This window comes from Salmo salar, chromosome ssa28 (genome assembly GCF_905237065.1).
Source record: "Salmo salar chromosome ssa28, Ssal_v3.1, whole genome shotgun sequence".
NCBI lineage: Eukaryota > Metazoa > Chordata > Actinopteri > Salmoniformes > Salmonidae > Salmo > Salmo salar.
In genome coordinates, this window is record NC_059469.1 from 25,625,001 (window position 1) to 25,640,895 (window position 15,895).

Here is a 15,895-nt window from a genome sequence, read left to right on the forward strand (position 1 = left end):
CGACACACGCACACACATTCCACCCCCCCCAAAAAAAAAAAAAAAAGATTAATGTGCTCTCATAAGCAATGACAAGCCACCTGGGTCTGTCAGTTTGGATGGAAATTACTGAGGATGATAGCAGACGATATTGCCACTCCTATTTGCCATCTCTTCATTCTAAGCTTACAAAAAAGTGTGTGCCCTCAGGCCAGGAGGGAAGCAAAAGTCATTCTGCTACCCAGGAATAGTAAAGCCCCCTTTACTGGTTTAAATAGCCGACCAATCAGCCTGTTACCAACCCTTAGTAAAAATTGTGTATGACCAGATACAATGCTATTTTTCAGTAAATAAATTAACAACAGACTTTCAGCATGCTTATACAGAAGGGCATTTAACATGCATTTAACATGCTCGGCACTTACACAAATGACTGATGATTGGCTGAGAGAAGTTGATAATAAAAAGATTGTGGGAGCTGTTATGTTAGACTTCAGTGCGGCTTTTGACATTAATGATCATAGTCTGCTGCTGAAAAAACATATGTGTTATGGCTTTACTTTGCACCCCTGGCTATATTGTGGACTGAGAGTTACCTGTCTAACAGAACACAGAGGGTGTTTAATAGTAGCCTCTCCAACATAATCCAGGTAGAATCAGGCCTTTGCCAGGGCAGCTGTGTAGGCTCCTTACTTTTTTCAATCTTACTAATGACCTGCCACTAGCTCTGAGTAAAGCCCATGTGTCTATGTATGCGGATGACTCAACAATATATTTACGTCAGCTACTATAGTGAGTGAAATCACTGCAACACTTAACAAAGAGCTGCTGTCAGTTTCAGAATGGCTGTCAAGAAATAAGTTGGTTATAAATATTTAAAAAACTAAAAGCATTGTATTTGGGACAAATCATTCACTAAACCCTAAACCTCAACTACATCTTGTAATGAATAATGTGGATATTGAGCAAGTTGAGGTGACTAAACTGCTTGGATTGTAAACTGTTTAGATCAAAACAGTAGCAACAGTAGCTAAGATAGGGAGAAGTCTGTCCATAGTCTGTCCATAGTAAAGCACTGCTCTGCCTTCATAACAACACTATCAACAAGGCAGGTCCTGCGGGTCCTAGTTTTGGTGCCACAAAGAGGGACTTGGGAAAATGACAACTGGCCCAGAACAGGGCAGCATGCCTGGCCCTTAGATGTACACATAGAACTTACATAATGAATATACATGTCAGCCTCTCATTGCTCAAAGCAGAGGAGAGATTGGGTGTTTCTCAAAATGCATGCTGCCATGCTCCACACTCTCATGCTCCGAGTGCATGAACCTTCTTCCAGCTAGAACAATGGCAATAGAGACGAAACAAGATATACACAAAGCAAACTATCAGCTAGCTACATGTGAATGGAAATAATGTAGCTAACTGTAATGATGGGGCGGTGAGTAGGAAACAGGTGCAGGTGAAACGTTTTAATAAAACAACAAAACCAAGAACACAACACTAACATAAGGCAGAACGCCGATACACAAGAACTATACCAACTGGTGAGTGAACTGGGGAGACTGACATATAAAGGTGATGAAGGTAATGGAGTCCAGGTGTGCGTAATGATGATTCCCAGGACCGGTGCTTAGTACTCTGGTGACGTCGTACGCCGGAGGGGAGGAGCAGGAGCAGATGTGACACTAACCAGATAGTAATACAAGCCAAAAGGACCTGAAACTAATGGGTAGATGCCAATTCTTTGTGGGTAGATAGCTAGCTAATAATTATTTGTGGCTATCTGGCTAGTTACCAGTAGTAGCTAACTAACAGTAGTAGCTAGCCAGTTAGCCCTATTGACTTACTATGGGCTTGTGATTTATGCACATCACAGTGGGTATTGCTGGTATGTAAACATGCCAACATTAACACAGCATGTATTTATTAATGTATCAAGATAAAATATTCTAGTCAGGCAACATATGAGACGTGATTAGGCAACATTTCCTTTCGGTCTGTGTGTATTTCCTCTTGCTTCAGCTCAAATAATGGCCGCCGTTCATATCAAGAAATGTTGCATTATATTTTACGTGGTTGTGCCATATTTCTACTGCGTACTTTCCATTGAAGCGTGCATCGATGCATGCTTCAAAATATGTATAAACTGATTACGCATTCGAGAATTGACCTCCGTGCTCCGTTTCGCATACTTTGATTGGACTTGTACTCCGACCGTCCCATGCTCTAATTTACATGCTCTGATCACTGTAGTCACTACTTGCTTTTGTAAGAAGCATTGACATGTTGAATGATCCGACCTGTCTGTTTTAACTACTAGCGAACAGCTCGGACACAATGCATACCCATCAATACATGCCACCAGAGGTCCCTTCATAGTCCCCAAGTCCAGAACAGACTATGGGAGGTGCACAGTACTACATAGAGCAATGACTACATGGAACTCTGTTCCACATCAAGTAACTGATGCAAGCAGTAAATTTAGATTTTGAAAAAGAATAGCAAGGACTGTGAAGAGTCACACAACCAGGTAGAAACACACATAACATACACACTATACACAAATAACATACACACTACACTCTACACACACGTCACCTGGATTGTGTGTTGTAGTAGAGAAGTGCCCAGAGGGCACACACTTAATGTCTTGTAAAATCTGTTGGACCCCAGGAAGAGTAGCTAATGGGGATCCTTAATAAATACAAATACAAATAAGCTGAGGAGGAACAAAGGAGGATGACACCAATCATCTCTGTCACACACACACACACACACACACACACACACACACACAGAGAGAGACACACACACACCATCAACCCTTAAGCCCAAACATTTCTCACCAGGCTTAGTTTTGTCTTCTTAATGACAACATGTCTTCAATAGCTTCAGAAAGGGACATTAAGTGTGTGTGTGTGTGTGTGTGTGTGTGTGTTTGTTTGTGTGACCACACACCAATCTGAGGGCTGCGGGACAGTGATATGCTACATTATACAATCCTGGCCTCATGTCATCAATGACCTGTCTTTCCTCCAAGAGCGGTGTGTGTATATTAGTACTTCATCTTTCAACATGCTTTGCCACTAACCACATTGAAAGGTCAAAGGGTCACGGAGCACATCAACAACTTGTAAATCTCACAGACAGTAATAAAAGTAGAGGAATGAGCACACACACACGCACATACACAGACACACACCCCACAATGATTGTAGGGATGGTAAAGGCCCTTCAACCAATAATTTTTCTGGTTATGTGAATGTACAGGACACTGTGTAGAAGAAGCATTGTGTTCTCTGGATGACATTGCATTTCTAGATATACCAGCAGTCTCAGTGGGGAGGGCCATAAAGATAATCTAACCCTGTCTAGTTATACCCTCTCAGTGAGGTAAAAATACAAACTGGTCACTTTATTCAAACGATACTTTGTGCACATACATGTTTTCTTTCAAATGGTAAAAATATTAGTTGTGAGTATAAACGGCCAAGGACAGCAAAATATCTTGTTTTTCAGCTTAAAGACCACAGCTTACCCATGATGTTGTACAACGATTAAAAATTGATAAGTCGTCGTTTTATTCAAAGTATGATATATTTGGGCTTTATAAGTGGGAAATCTCAGACTGCCTCCTAGACACTCATTAACTATGCATGGCATGTCTTTCCACCATGAAATGATGTGCAAAGTGATATCTGATTACATTTCTTACTAGGGATGGGTTTTGTAAAAAAACTAAAGATTATCACTTACACAGGCTCATCTCTTCCTGTTTACAACGCTACTGTCTGTCTACCTTACTTTTTTCAGATTGCTTGGCACACCCCTTGTTACAAATGCAGTTTTCGGGATGAATGCAGTGTCCTGTAGATGTTACAGGCAGCTCACCATGAGATCACAACGAGACAAGACAGAGCATTTACCCAGTGATCATTAACCCCGCTTTCACTTTCTCTTTCCCTGTCGCTCCTTTTTCTCCACTCATTCCCTTTTCTTTTCCTCTCGTTCATCCTCACTTTGTCTCTCTCACGCTGTCTCTATCTCTCTCTCGCTGTCTCTATCTCTCACTCGCTGTCTCTATCTTTCTCTCTCGCTGTCTCTCTCTCACTCTCAATTTCCTTTTCACCCTCCCCCTCGCTCTTGCCCCACCTATATCACATCTCACTTGTTCTCTCCCTATCTCCCTCTGCCCCCCCTCGCTCTCTCTTTTTTTCTCTTCATCTCTTCTTCCTCTGTCTATTTTTGTCCCTTCATTCTCGACCACCTGCAAACTGTCTAATTAGCTCACATCTGTTTCTGCGCTGTTCAATTCATCACACACATGCACACACCTATCTCAGAAGCGCTGCACATGCCTGGCTCCCCCAATTCTTCATATATACATTAGATATGCTTCACAATGACGATGATGACGACGGCAACGACAACAATGATGAAGATGAAAGTGGTGATGATGGCGACAACAGTGATGATGACGTCTGTGTGTTTGTCTCTCATCAGGTCTCCGCAGCAGATACTCCTGCAGTGTATGTAGTGTTGTGTTGAACTCCATTGAACAGTACCACGCACACCTCCGGGGCTCCAAGCACCAGAACAAGTAAGTTGATAACACTAACTATGGAGAGAAGTTGATAACACTATGGAGAGAAGTTGATAACACTAACTATGGAGAGAAGTTGATAACACTATGGAGAGAAGTTGATAACACTAACTGTGGAGAGACGTTGATAAGACTAACTGTGGAGAGACGTTGATAAGACTAACTATGGAGAGAAGTTGATAACACTATGGAGAGAAGTTTATAACACTAACTATGGAGAGAAGTTGATAACACTAACTATAGAGAGAAGTTGATAACACTAACTATGGAGAGAAGTTGATAACACTATGGAGAGAAGTTGATAACACTAACTGTGGAGAGACGTTGATAAGACTAACTGTGGAGAGACGTTGATAAGACTAACTATGGAGAGAAGTTGATAACACTATGGAGAGAAGTTTATAACACTAACTATGGAGAGAAGTTGATAACACTAACTATAGAGAGAAGTTGATAACACTAACTATGGAGAGAAGTTGATAACACTAACTATGGAGAGAAGTTGATAACACTATGGAGAGAAGTTGATAACACTAACTATGGAGAGAAGTTGATAACACTAACTATGGAGAGAAGTTGATAACACTATGGAGAGAAGCTGATAACACTATGGAGAGAAGTTGATAACACTAACTATGGAGAGAAGTTGATAACACTAACTATGGAGAGAAGTTGATAACACTATGGAGAGAAGTTGATAACACTATGGAGAGAAGTTGATAACACTATGGAGATAAGTTGATAACACTATGGAGAGAAGTTGATAACACTAACTATGGAGAGCAGTTGATAACACTATGGAGAGAAGTTGATAACACTAACTATGGAGAGAAGTTGATAACACTAACTATGGATAGAAGTTGATAACACTATGGAGAGAAGTTGATAACACTATGGAGAGAAGTTGATAACACTAACTATGGAGAGCAGTTGATAACACTATGGAGAGAAGTTGATAACACTATGGAGAGAAGCTGATAACACTATGGAGAGAAGTTGATAACACTAACTATGGAGAGAAGTTGATAACACTATGGAGAGAAGTTGATAACACTAACTATGGAGAGAAGTTGATAACACTATGGAGAGAAGTTGATAACACTAACTATGCAGAGAAGTTGATAAGACTAACTATGGAGAGAAGTTGATAACACTATGGAGAGAAGCTGATAACACTATGGAGAGAAGTTGATAACACTAACTATGGAGAGAAGTTGATAACACCATGGAGATAAGTTTATAACACTAACTATGGAGAGAAGTTGATAACACTAACTATGGACAGAAGTTGATAACACTATGGAGAGAAGTTGATAACACTATGGAGAGAAGTTGATAACACTAACTATGGAGAGAAGTTGATAACACTATGGAGAGAAGTTGATAACACTATGGAGAGAAGTTAATAACACTATGGAGAGAAGTTGATAACACTATGGAGAGAAGTTGATAACACTAACTATGGAGAGAAGTTGATAACACTAACTATGGAGAGAAGTTGATAACACTATGGAGAGAAGTTGATAACACTAACTATGCAGAGAAGTTGATAAGACTAACTATGGAGAGAAGTTGATAACACTATGGAGAGAAGCTGATAACACTATGGAGAGAAGTTGATAACACTAACTATGGAGAGAAGTTGATAACACCATGGAGATAAGTTTATAACACTAACTATGGAGAGAAGTTGATAACACTAACTATGGACAGAAGTTGATAACACTATGGAGAGAAGTTGATAACACTATGGAGAGAAGTTGATAACACTAACTATGGAGAGAAGTTGATAACACTATGGAGAGAAGTTGATAACACTATGGAGAGAAGTTAATAACACTATGGAGAGAAGTTGATAACACTATGGAGAGAAGTTGATAACACTAACTATGGAGAGAAGTTGATAACACTAACTATGGAGAGAAGTTGATAACACTATGGAGAGAAGTTGATAACACTATGGAGAGAAGTTGATAACACTATGGAGAGAAGTTGATAACTAACTATGGAGAGAAGTTGATAACACTATGGAGAGAAGTTGATAACACTATGGAGAGACGTTGATAACACTATGGAGAGAAGTTGATAACACTAACTATGGAGAGAAGTTTATAACACTAACTATGGAGAGAAGTTGATAACACTATGGAGAGAAGTTGATAACACTAACTATGGAGAGAAGATGATAACACTAACTATGGAGAGAAGTTGATAACACTATGGAGAGAAGTTAATAACACTATGGAGATAAGTTGATAACACTAACTATGGAGAGGAGTTTATAACACTAACTATGGAGAGAAGTTTATAACACTATGGAGAGAAGTTGATAACACTAACTATGGAGAGAAGTTGATAACACTATGGAGAGAAGTTGATAACACTATGGAGAGAAGTTGATAACACTAACTATGGAGAGGAGTTTATAACACTAACTATGGAGAGAAGTTTATAACACTATGGAGAGAAGTTGATAACACTAACTATGGAGAGAAGTTGATAACACTATGGAGAGAAGTTGATAACACTAACTATGGAGAGAAGTTGATAACACTAACTATGGAGAGAAGTTGATAACACTATGGAGAGAAGTTGATAACACTAACTATGGAGAGAAGTTAATAACACTAACTATGGAGAGAAGTTGATAACACTATGGAGAGAAGTTGATAACACTATGGAGAGAAGTTGATAACACTATGGAGAGAAGTTGATAAGACTAACTATGGAGAGAAGTTGATAACACTATGGAGAGAAGCTGATAACACTATGGAGAGAAGTTGATAACTAACTATGGAGAGAAGTTGATAACACTAAGGAGAGAAGTTGATAACACTAACTATGGAGAGAAGTTGATAACACTATGGAGATAAGTTTATAACACTAACTATGGAGAGAAGTTGATAACACTATGGAGAGAAGTTGATAACACTAACTATGGAGAGAAGTTGATAAGACTAACTATGGAGAGAAGTTGATAACACTATGGAGAGAAGCTGATAACACTATGGAGAGAAGTTGATAACACTAACTATGGAGAGAAGTTGATAACACTATGGAGATAAGTTTATAACACTAACTATGGAGAGAAGTTGATAACACTAACTATGGACAGAAGTTGATAACACTATGGAGAGAAGTTGATAACACTATGGAGAGAAGTTGATAACACTAACTATGGAGAGAAGTTGATAACACTATGGAGAGAAGTTGATAACACTATGGAGAGAAGTTTATATCACTAACTATGGAGCGAAGTTGATAACACTAACTATGGAGAGAAGTTGATAACACTAACTATGGAGAGAAGTTGATAACACTATGGAGAGAAGTTGATAACACTAACTATGGAGAGAAGTTGATAACACTATGGAGAGAAGTTGATAACACTATGGAGAGACGTTGATAACACTATGGAGAGAAGTTGATAACACTAACTATGGAGAGAAGTTTATAACACTAACTATGGAGAGAAGTTGATAACACTATGGAGAGAAGTTGATAACACTAACTATGGAGAGAAGTTGATAACACTAACTATGGAGAGAAGTTGATAACACTATGGAGAGAAGTTGATAACACTAACTATGGAGAGAAGTTGATAACACTATGGAGAGAAGTTGATAACACTATGGAGAGAAGTTGATAACACTAACTATGGAGAGAAGTTGATAACACTAACTATGGAGAGAAGTTGATACCACTAACTATGGAGAGAAGTTGATAACACTATGGAGAGAAGTTGATAACACTAACTATGGAGAGAAGTTAATAACACTAACTATGGAGAGAAGTTGATAACACTATGGAGAGAAGTTGATAACACTATGGAGAGAAGTTAATAACACTAACTATGGAGAGAAGTTGATAACACTATGGAGAGAAGTTGATAACACTAACTATGGAGAGAAGTTGATAACACTATGGAGAGAAGTTGATAACACTAACTATGGAGAGAAGTTGATAACACTATGGAGAGAAGTTGATAACACTAACTATGGAGAGATGTTGATAACACTATGGAGAGAAGTTGATAACACTAACTATGGAGAGAAGTTAATAACACTAACTATGGAGAGAAGTTGATAACACTAACTATGGAGAGAAGTTGATAACACTATGGAGAGAAGTTGATAACACTATGGAGAGAAGTTGATAACACTAACTATGGAGAGAAGTTGATAACACTATGGAGAGAAGTTGATAACACTAACTATGGAGAGAAGTTGATAACACTATGGATAGAAGTTGATAACACTAACTCTGGAGAGAAGTTGATAACAATATGGAGAGAAGTCGATAACACTAACTATGGAGAGAAGTTGATAACACTAACTATGGAGAGCAGTTGATAACACTATGGAGAGAAGTTGATAACACTATGGAGAGAAGTTGATAACACTATGGAGAGAAGTTGATAACACTAACTATGGAGAGAAGTTGATAACACTATGGAGAGAAGTTGATAACACGATGGAGAGAAGTTGATAACACTAACTATGGAGAGAAGTTAATAACACTATGGAGAGAAGTTGATAACACTAACTATGGAGAGAAGTTGATAACACTATGGAGAGAAGTTTATAACACTAACTATGGAGAGAAGTTGATAACACTATGGAGAGACCTTGATAACACTATGGAGAGAAGTTGATAACACTAACTATGGAGAGAAGTTGATAACACTATGGAAAGAAGTTGATAACACTAACTATGGAGAGAAGTTGATAACACTATGGAGAGAAGTTGATAACACGATGGAGAGAAGTTGATAACACTAACTATGGAGAGAAGTTAATAACACTATGGAGAGAAGTTGATAACACTAACTATGGAGAGAAGTTGATAACACTATGGAGAGAAGTTTATAACACTAACTATGGAGAGAAGTTGATAACACTATGGAGAGACCTTGATAACACTATGGAGAGAAGTTGATAACACTAACTATGGAGAGAAGTTGATAACACTATGGAGAGAAGTTGATAACACTATGGAGAGAAGTTGATAACACTATGGAGAGAAGTTGATAACACTAACTATGGAGAGAAGTTGATAACACTATGGAGAGAAGTTGATAACACTAACTATGGAGAGAAGTTGATAACACTAACTATGGAGAGAAGTTGATAACACTATGGAGAGAAGTTGATAACACTAACTATGGAGAGAAGTTGATAACACTAACTATGGAGAGAAGTTGATAACACTATGGAGAGAAGTTGATAACACTATGGAGAGAAGTTGATAACACTATGGAGAGAAGTTGATAACACTAACTATGGAGAGCAGTTGATAACACTATGGAGAGAAGTTGATAACAGTATGGAGAGAAGTTGATAACACTATGGAGAGAAGTTGATAACACTAACTATGGAGTGAAGTTGATAACACTATGGAGAGAAGTTGATAACACTAACTATGGAGTGAAGTTGATAACACTATGGAGAGAAGTTGATAACACTAACTATGGAGAGAAGTTGATAACACTAACTATGGAGAGAAGTTGATAACACTAACTATGGAGAGAAGTTGATAACACTATGGAGAGAAGTTGATAACACTATGGAGAGAAGTTGATCAAACTAAATTTTTGTTTTTTATCTATTTCACTTGCTTTGGCAATGTAAACAAATATTTCCCATGCCAATAAAGCCCTTTGAATGGAATTTAATTTAACAAAAATAAGAGAGAGAAAGCGAGACAGAAAGTGAGAGAGAGAGACAGACAGAGAGAGGGAGAGAGGAGGGAGAGAGCAGAAAGGAGTGAGAGAAACAGAGAGAGATAGAGGAGAGAGAGAAATAGAGAGGGAAAGAGGAGAGTGTGAAACAGAGAGAAGCGAGAGAGAGGAGAAAGATTTACAGAGATGAGGGTGAGAGGAGGGAAAGAGAGAGAGAGAGAGCGCGAGAGAGAAAGAGAGAGAGAGAAACAGAGAGAGAGCGAGAGCATGAGAGAGAGTCTGCAGCACCCGTACTAGAATCTGGTCAAATTTATACTGTTTGCTGATGATCTGGTGCTTCTGTCCCGAACCAAGTAGGGCCTATAGCAGCACCCAGATCTTCTGCACCGATTCTGTCAGACCTTGGCCCTGATAGTAAATCTCAGTAAGACAAAAGTAATGGTGTTCCAAAACAGCTAGTTGCCAGGACCACAAATACAAATTCCATCTAGACACCGTTGCCCTAGAGCACACAAAAAACTATACATACCTCGCCCTAAACGTCAGTGCCTCAGGTAACTTCCACAAAGCTGAGAACAATCTGAGAGACAAGGCAAGAAGGGCCATCTATGCCATCAAAAGGAACATAAAATTCAACATACCAATTAGGATCTGGCTAAAAATACTTGAATCAGTTATAGAACCCATTGGCCTTTATGGTTGTGAGGTCTTGGGTCCGCTCACCAACCAAGAATTCACAAAATGGGACAAACACCAAATTTAACTCTGGATGCAGAATTCTGCCAAAATATCCTCCGTGTACAACGTAAAACACCAAATAATGCATGCAGAGCAGAATCAGGCCGATACCTGTTAATGATCAAAATCCAGAAAAGAGACGTTAAATTCTACAACCACCAAAGGAAGCGATTCCCAATACTTCCATAACTAAGCCGTCACCTACAGAGAGATGAACCTGGAGAAGAGTCCCTTAAGCAAGCTGGTCCTGGGGCTCTGTTCACAACCACAAACAGACCCCACAGAACCTCAAGACAGCAACACAATTAGACCCAACCAAATCATGAGAAACAAAACACACACGGTTCTGCTCTCAGCGTCCTCCCACTCAATGAGTTGCTCAGCAACATGTTGCCTGTCAAGTGTGTGTGTGTGTGTGTGTGTGTGTGTGTGTGTGTGTGTGTGTGTGTGTGTGTGTGTGTGTGTGTGTGTGTGTGTGTGTGTGTGTGTGTGTGTGTGTGTGTGTGTGTGTGTGTGTGTGTGTGTGTGTGTGTGTGTGTGTGTGTGTGTGTGTGTGTGTGTATGCTTTACGTGTGTGTGTGTGCGTGTATAATGATACTGTCTTGAACAGACCAATTCCATACAGCAGACAGTAAAGGCGTTCCATAGCTGGTAAATGAAGTAATAGGGATTTATCTGCAGAGACAAACAAGCACTAATGTGAGAGAAATTGATTTCTGGAGGCCGAAAAGATAATGATAGTAGTCTAATATAAGACATGAATTCATTATGAACTCAGCTGTGACTGTGGTTGGAGGCAGTGTGTGTGTCTGTGTGTGTGTGCGGATGTGTTTAACTATACTTAACTATACAACATTTGACCAACTGGGGACATTTTGTTAGTCCCCTCAAGGTAAAATTCTAGTTCTAAGGGTTAAGTTTAGAATTAGTGTTAGGGTTAGAATTAGGTTTAGGGTTAGGAGCTAGGGTTAGAATTAGGTTTAGGGTTAGGAGCTAGGGTTAGAATTAGGGTTAGGGTTAGAAGCTAGGGTTCGTTTTAGGGTTAGGGTTAGGAGCTAGGGTTAGTTTTAGGGTTAGGGTTAGAAGCTAGGGTTCGTTTTAGGGTTAGGGTTAGAAGCTAGGGTTCGTTTTAGGGTTAGGGTTAGGAGCTAGGGTTAGTTTTAGGGTTAGGGTTAGGAGCTAGGGTTAATTTTAGGGTTAGGGTTAGGAGCTAGGGTTAGTTTTAGGGTTAGGGTTAGGAGCTAGGGTTAGAATTAGGGTTAGGGTTAGGAGCTAGGGTTTGTTTTAGGGTTAGGGTTAGGAGCTAGGGTTAGTTTTAGGGTTAGGAGCTAGGGTTAGGTTTAGGAGCTAGGATTAGATTTAGGGTTAGGGTTAGGAGCTAGGGTTAGATTTAGGGTTAGGGTTAGGAGCTAGGGTTAGGGTTAGGAGCTAGGGTTAGTTTTAGGATTAGGGTTCGTTTTAGGGTTAGGAGCTAGGGTTAGATTTAGGGTTAGGGTTAGGAGCTAGGGTTAGGGTTAGGAGCTAGGGTTAGTTTTAGGATTAGGGTTCGTTTTAGGGTTAGGAGCTAGGGTTAGATTTAGGGTTAGGAGCTAGGGTTAGTTTTAGGGTTAGGAGCTAGGGTTAGATTTAGGGTTAGGAGCTAGGGTTAGATTTAGGGTTAGGGTTAGGAGCTAGGGTTAGTTTTAGGGTTAGGGTTAGGAGCTAGGGTTAGATTTAGGGTTAGGAGCTAGGGTTAGGGTTAACATTAGATTTTCAGGTTAAGGTTGGGGAAAAGGTTAGGGTTAGGTTTAGGGTTAAGGATTAGGGAAATAGGATTTTGAATGGGACTGAATTAGTTATACATGTCTGTGTGTGCGTGCGTGCATGTTTGTAGTTTGAGGTAGTATCCTTAATGATGTATAAAGTGATGGGAATGAAAGGCCTTTTAAAGACAGATACACTTTGTTTCAGATGGATGAGACAACAGCTCTTTCATGGTGGCTTTTGGGGAGAGTTGGATTGACTTTGTCTTAAATGTCTGAGTAGATTCTCCAGCTCACGTTGCTGTCATAATGAATTATGAAATTGGTGGTGCCAGCCAAACTCACTGTGACAGTTTAACTACCTCTCACAGACAGAGATGGGAGGAAAGAGGAAGACAGAGAGTGGAGGAAAGAGGAAGACAGAGAGGGGAGGAAAGAGGAAGACAGAGAGGGGAGGAAAGAGGAAGACAGAGAGGGGAGGAGAGAGGAAGACAAAGAGGGGAGGAAAGAGGAAGACAGAGGGGAGGAGAGAGGAAGACAGAGAGGGGAGGAAAGAGGAAGACAGAGAGGGGAGGAAAGAGGAAGACAGAGAGGGGAGGAAAGAGGAAGACAGAGAGGGGAGGAAAGAGGAAGACAGAGACAGAGAGGGGAGGAAAGAGGAAGACAGAGAGGGGAGGAAAGAGGAAGACAGAGAGGGGAGGAAAGAGGAAGACAGAGAGGGGAGGAAAGAGGAAGACAGAAAGGGGAGGAAAGAGGAAGACAGAGAGGGGAGGAAAGAGGAAGACAGAGAGGGGAGGAAAGAGGAAGACAGAGAGGGGAGGAGAGAGGAAGACAGAGAGGGGAGGAAAGAGGAAGACAGAGAGGGGAGGAAAGAGGAAGACAGAGAGGGGAGGAGTAGGGGATGGAGGGTGGAGGGATGGAGAGGATAGAGGGAGGGTGGTGGTGCAAGGGAGTGGGAGGAGTAGGGCCTGGAATTGCCAGACATATTATCCTAATACTTAGGTGTCGATACGATATATTTTGTGATTCTCACGATTTTATATGTACTGTGATTCGATATTGTGATTTTATTGCGATTCAATGTTCCAAACACATTGCTCACCATATGTCTGCTGCAGAAGGACAAGAGAGAGTCATGAGTAAAGTGTTTTTATCAGTCATGAAAGTAAAAGTGCTGAAGAAAATTGGCACAAGCTATGAAGGAATAATATTGGAGTTTTCATCCAGGTACAGTCAACAACCGCAAAAATAATATTGCGATATTGTAAAAACGATACAAAAATAAAAAATGATATCTTGATATGTAACTGTATAAACAATGTCCCCTGTAGGAGTGATGGAGCCAGGGGGTGGAGTGGAGTGAAAGAGAGACTGTCACGGTTGTCGTAGGAAGGAGCGGACCAAAGTGCAGCGTGTGTGTCGTTCCACATTTTATTTTTACTGTGAAACTATGCAATACATATAAATAAACTGAATAACAAAACAACAAACCGTGACGCAGAGGTGAAACATACACTAACTCAAAGACAATCTCCCACAAACCCAGGTGGGAAAAACACCTACTTAAGTATGATCTCCAATTAGAGACAACGAGGACCAGCTGCCTCTAATTGGAGATCATCCCAAACAAAACCCAACATAGAAATACAAAAATAGAACATAACAACATAGAAAAACTAAACTAGAAAACCCCCCTGTCACGCCTTGACCTACTCTACCATAGAAAATAACAGCTTTCTATGGTCAGGACGTGACAGAGACAGAGAGAGAAGAGAGAGGGAGAGACAGAGAAAAGAGAGAGTGAGAGAGAGAGACAGAGAGAAGAGAGAGAGAGAGAGAGAGAAGAGAGAGGAGAGAGGGAGAGACAGAGAAAAGAGAGAGCGAGAGAGAGAGACAGAGAGAAGAGAGAGAGAGAGAGAAGAGTGAGAGAAGAGAAAGGCAGAGAGAGAGAGAGAGAGAGAGAGAGAGAGGAAAAGGGAATGGAGGGTAGAGAGAAGAGGAGTAGAAGAAGGGGCTGTGAGGGGGGCTGGACCTATGAGATTAGCCGGATGTGATTAGCAATGGAGGTCTGTCGATCACTGAGAGAGGAGATGACAGGACTTCTGTACACACACACACACCCCCCCAGACACTATCTGTAATTGAGGTCTATAGATCACAGTGAAAGATGATGACAGCACTTTCAACTTTACTCCGTCCATCTGCTAGTTAGCACTCAGTACAGCAGATTTAAACTGTCCAGAGATAGAGAGAGAAAGAGAGACAGAGAAAGAATTCACCAAAAAACTGAGCAAACTAGAATGCTATTTGACCCTAAACAGAGAGTACACAGTGGCAGAATACCTGACCACTGTGACTGACCCAAACTTAAGGAAAGCTTTGACTATGTACAGACTCAGTGAGCATAGCCTTGCTATTGAGAAAGGCCGCTATAGGCAGACCTGGCTCTCAAGAGAAGACAGACTATGTGCACACTACCCACAAAATGAGGTGGAAACTGAGCTGCACTTCCTAACCTCCTGCCAAATGTATGACCATATTAGAGACACATATTTCCCTCAGATTACACAGACCCACAAAGAATTCGAAAACAAATCAAATTTTGATAAACTCCCATATCTACTGGGTGAAATACCACAGTGTCCAATCACAGCAGCAAGATTTGTGACCTGTTGACACAAGAAAAGGGCAACCAGTGAAGAGCAAACACCATTGTAAATACAACCCATATTTATGTTTATTTATTCTCCCTTTTGTACTTGAATCATTTGCACATCGTTACAACACTGTATATATACATAACATGACATTTGAAATGTCTTTATTCTTTTGGAACTTCTGTGAGTGTAATGTTTACTGTTCATTTGTATTGTTTATTTCACTTTTGTTTATTATCTACTTCACTTTCTTTGGCAATGTTAACATATGTTTCCCATGCCAATAAAGCCCCTTGAATTGAATTTAACTGAATTGAGAGAGAGCGAGAGAGAGAAATGGGGGGAGAGAGAGAAAAAAATGGGGGGAGAGAGAAAAAGAGAGAGAGAAAGAAAAAAAGAGAGAGAAAGAGAGAGAGAGCAAAATGGGGAGAGAGGGAGAGAGTGAGAGAGAGAAAGATAAAGAGAGAGAGAAAGAGAGAGAGAGCAAAATGGG

General features: G+C 40.2%; 1 protein-coding gene across 1 annotated transcript in view; it reads left to right on the top strand.

The window, feature by feature from the left end:
* LOC106589753 (zinc finger matrin-type protein 4) overlaps positions 1–15,895 on the top strand; it is a 145,563-nt gene that overhangs the window by 120,668 nt on the left and 9,000 nt on the right. The window contains exon 6 of the mRNA XM_045710423.1: positions 4,486–4,582. Coding sequence (XP_045566379.1) covers positions 4,486–4,582 — 97 coding nt within the window. The remainder of the gene's footprint in view (positions 1–4,485; positions 4,583–15,895) is intronic.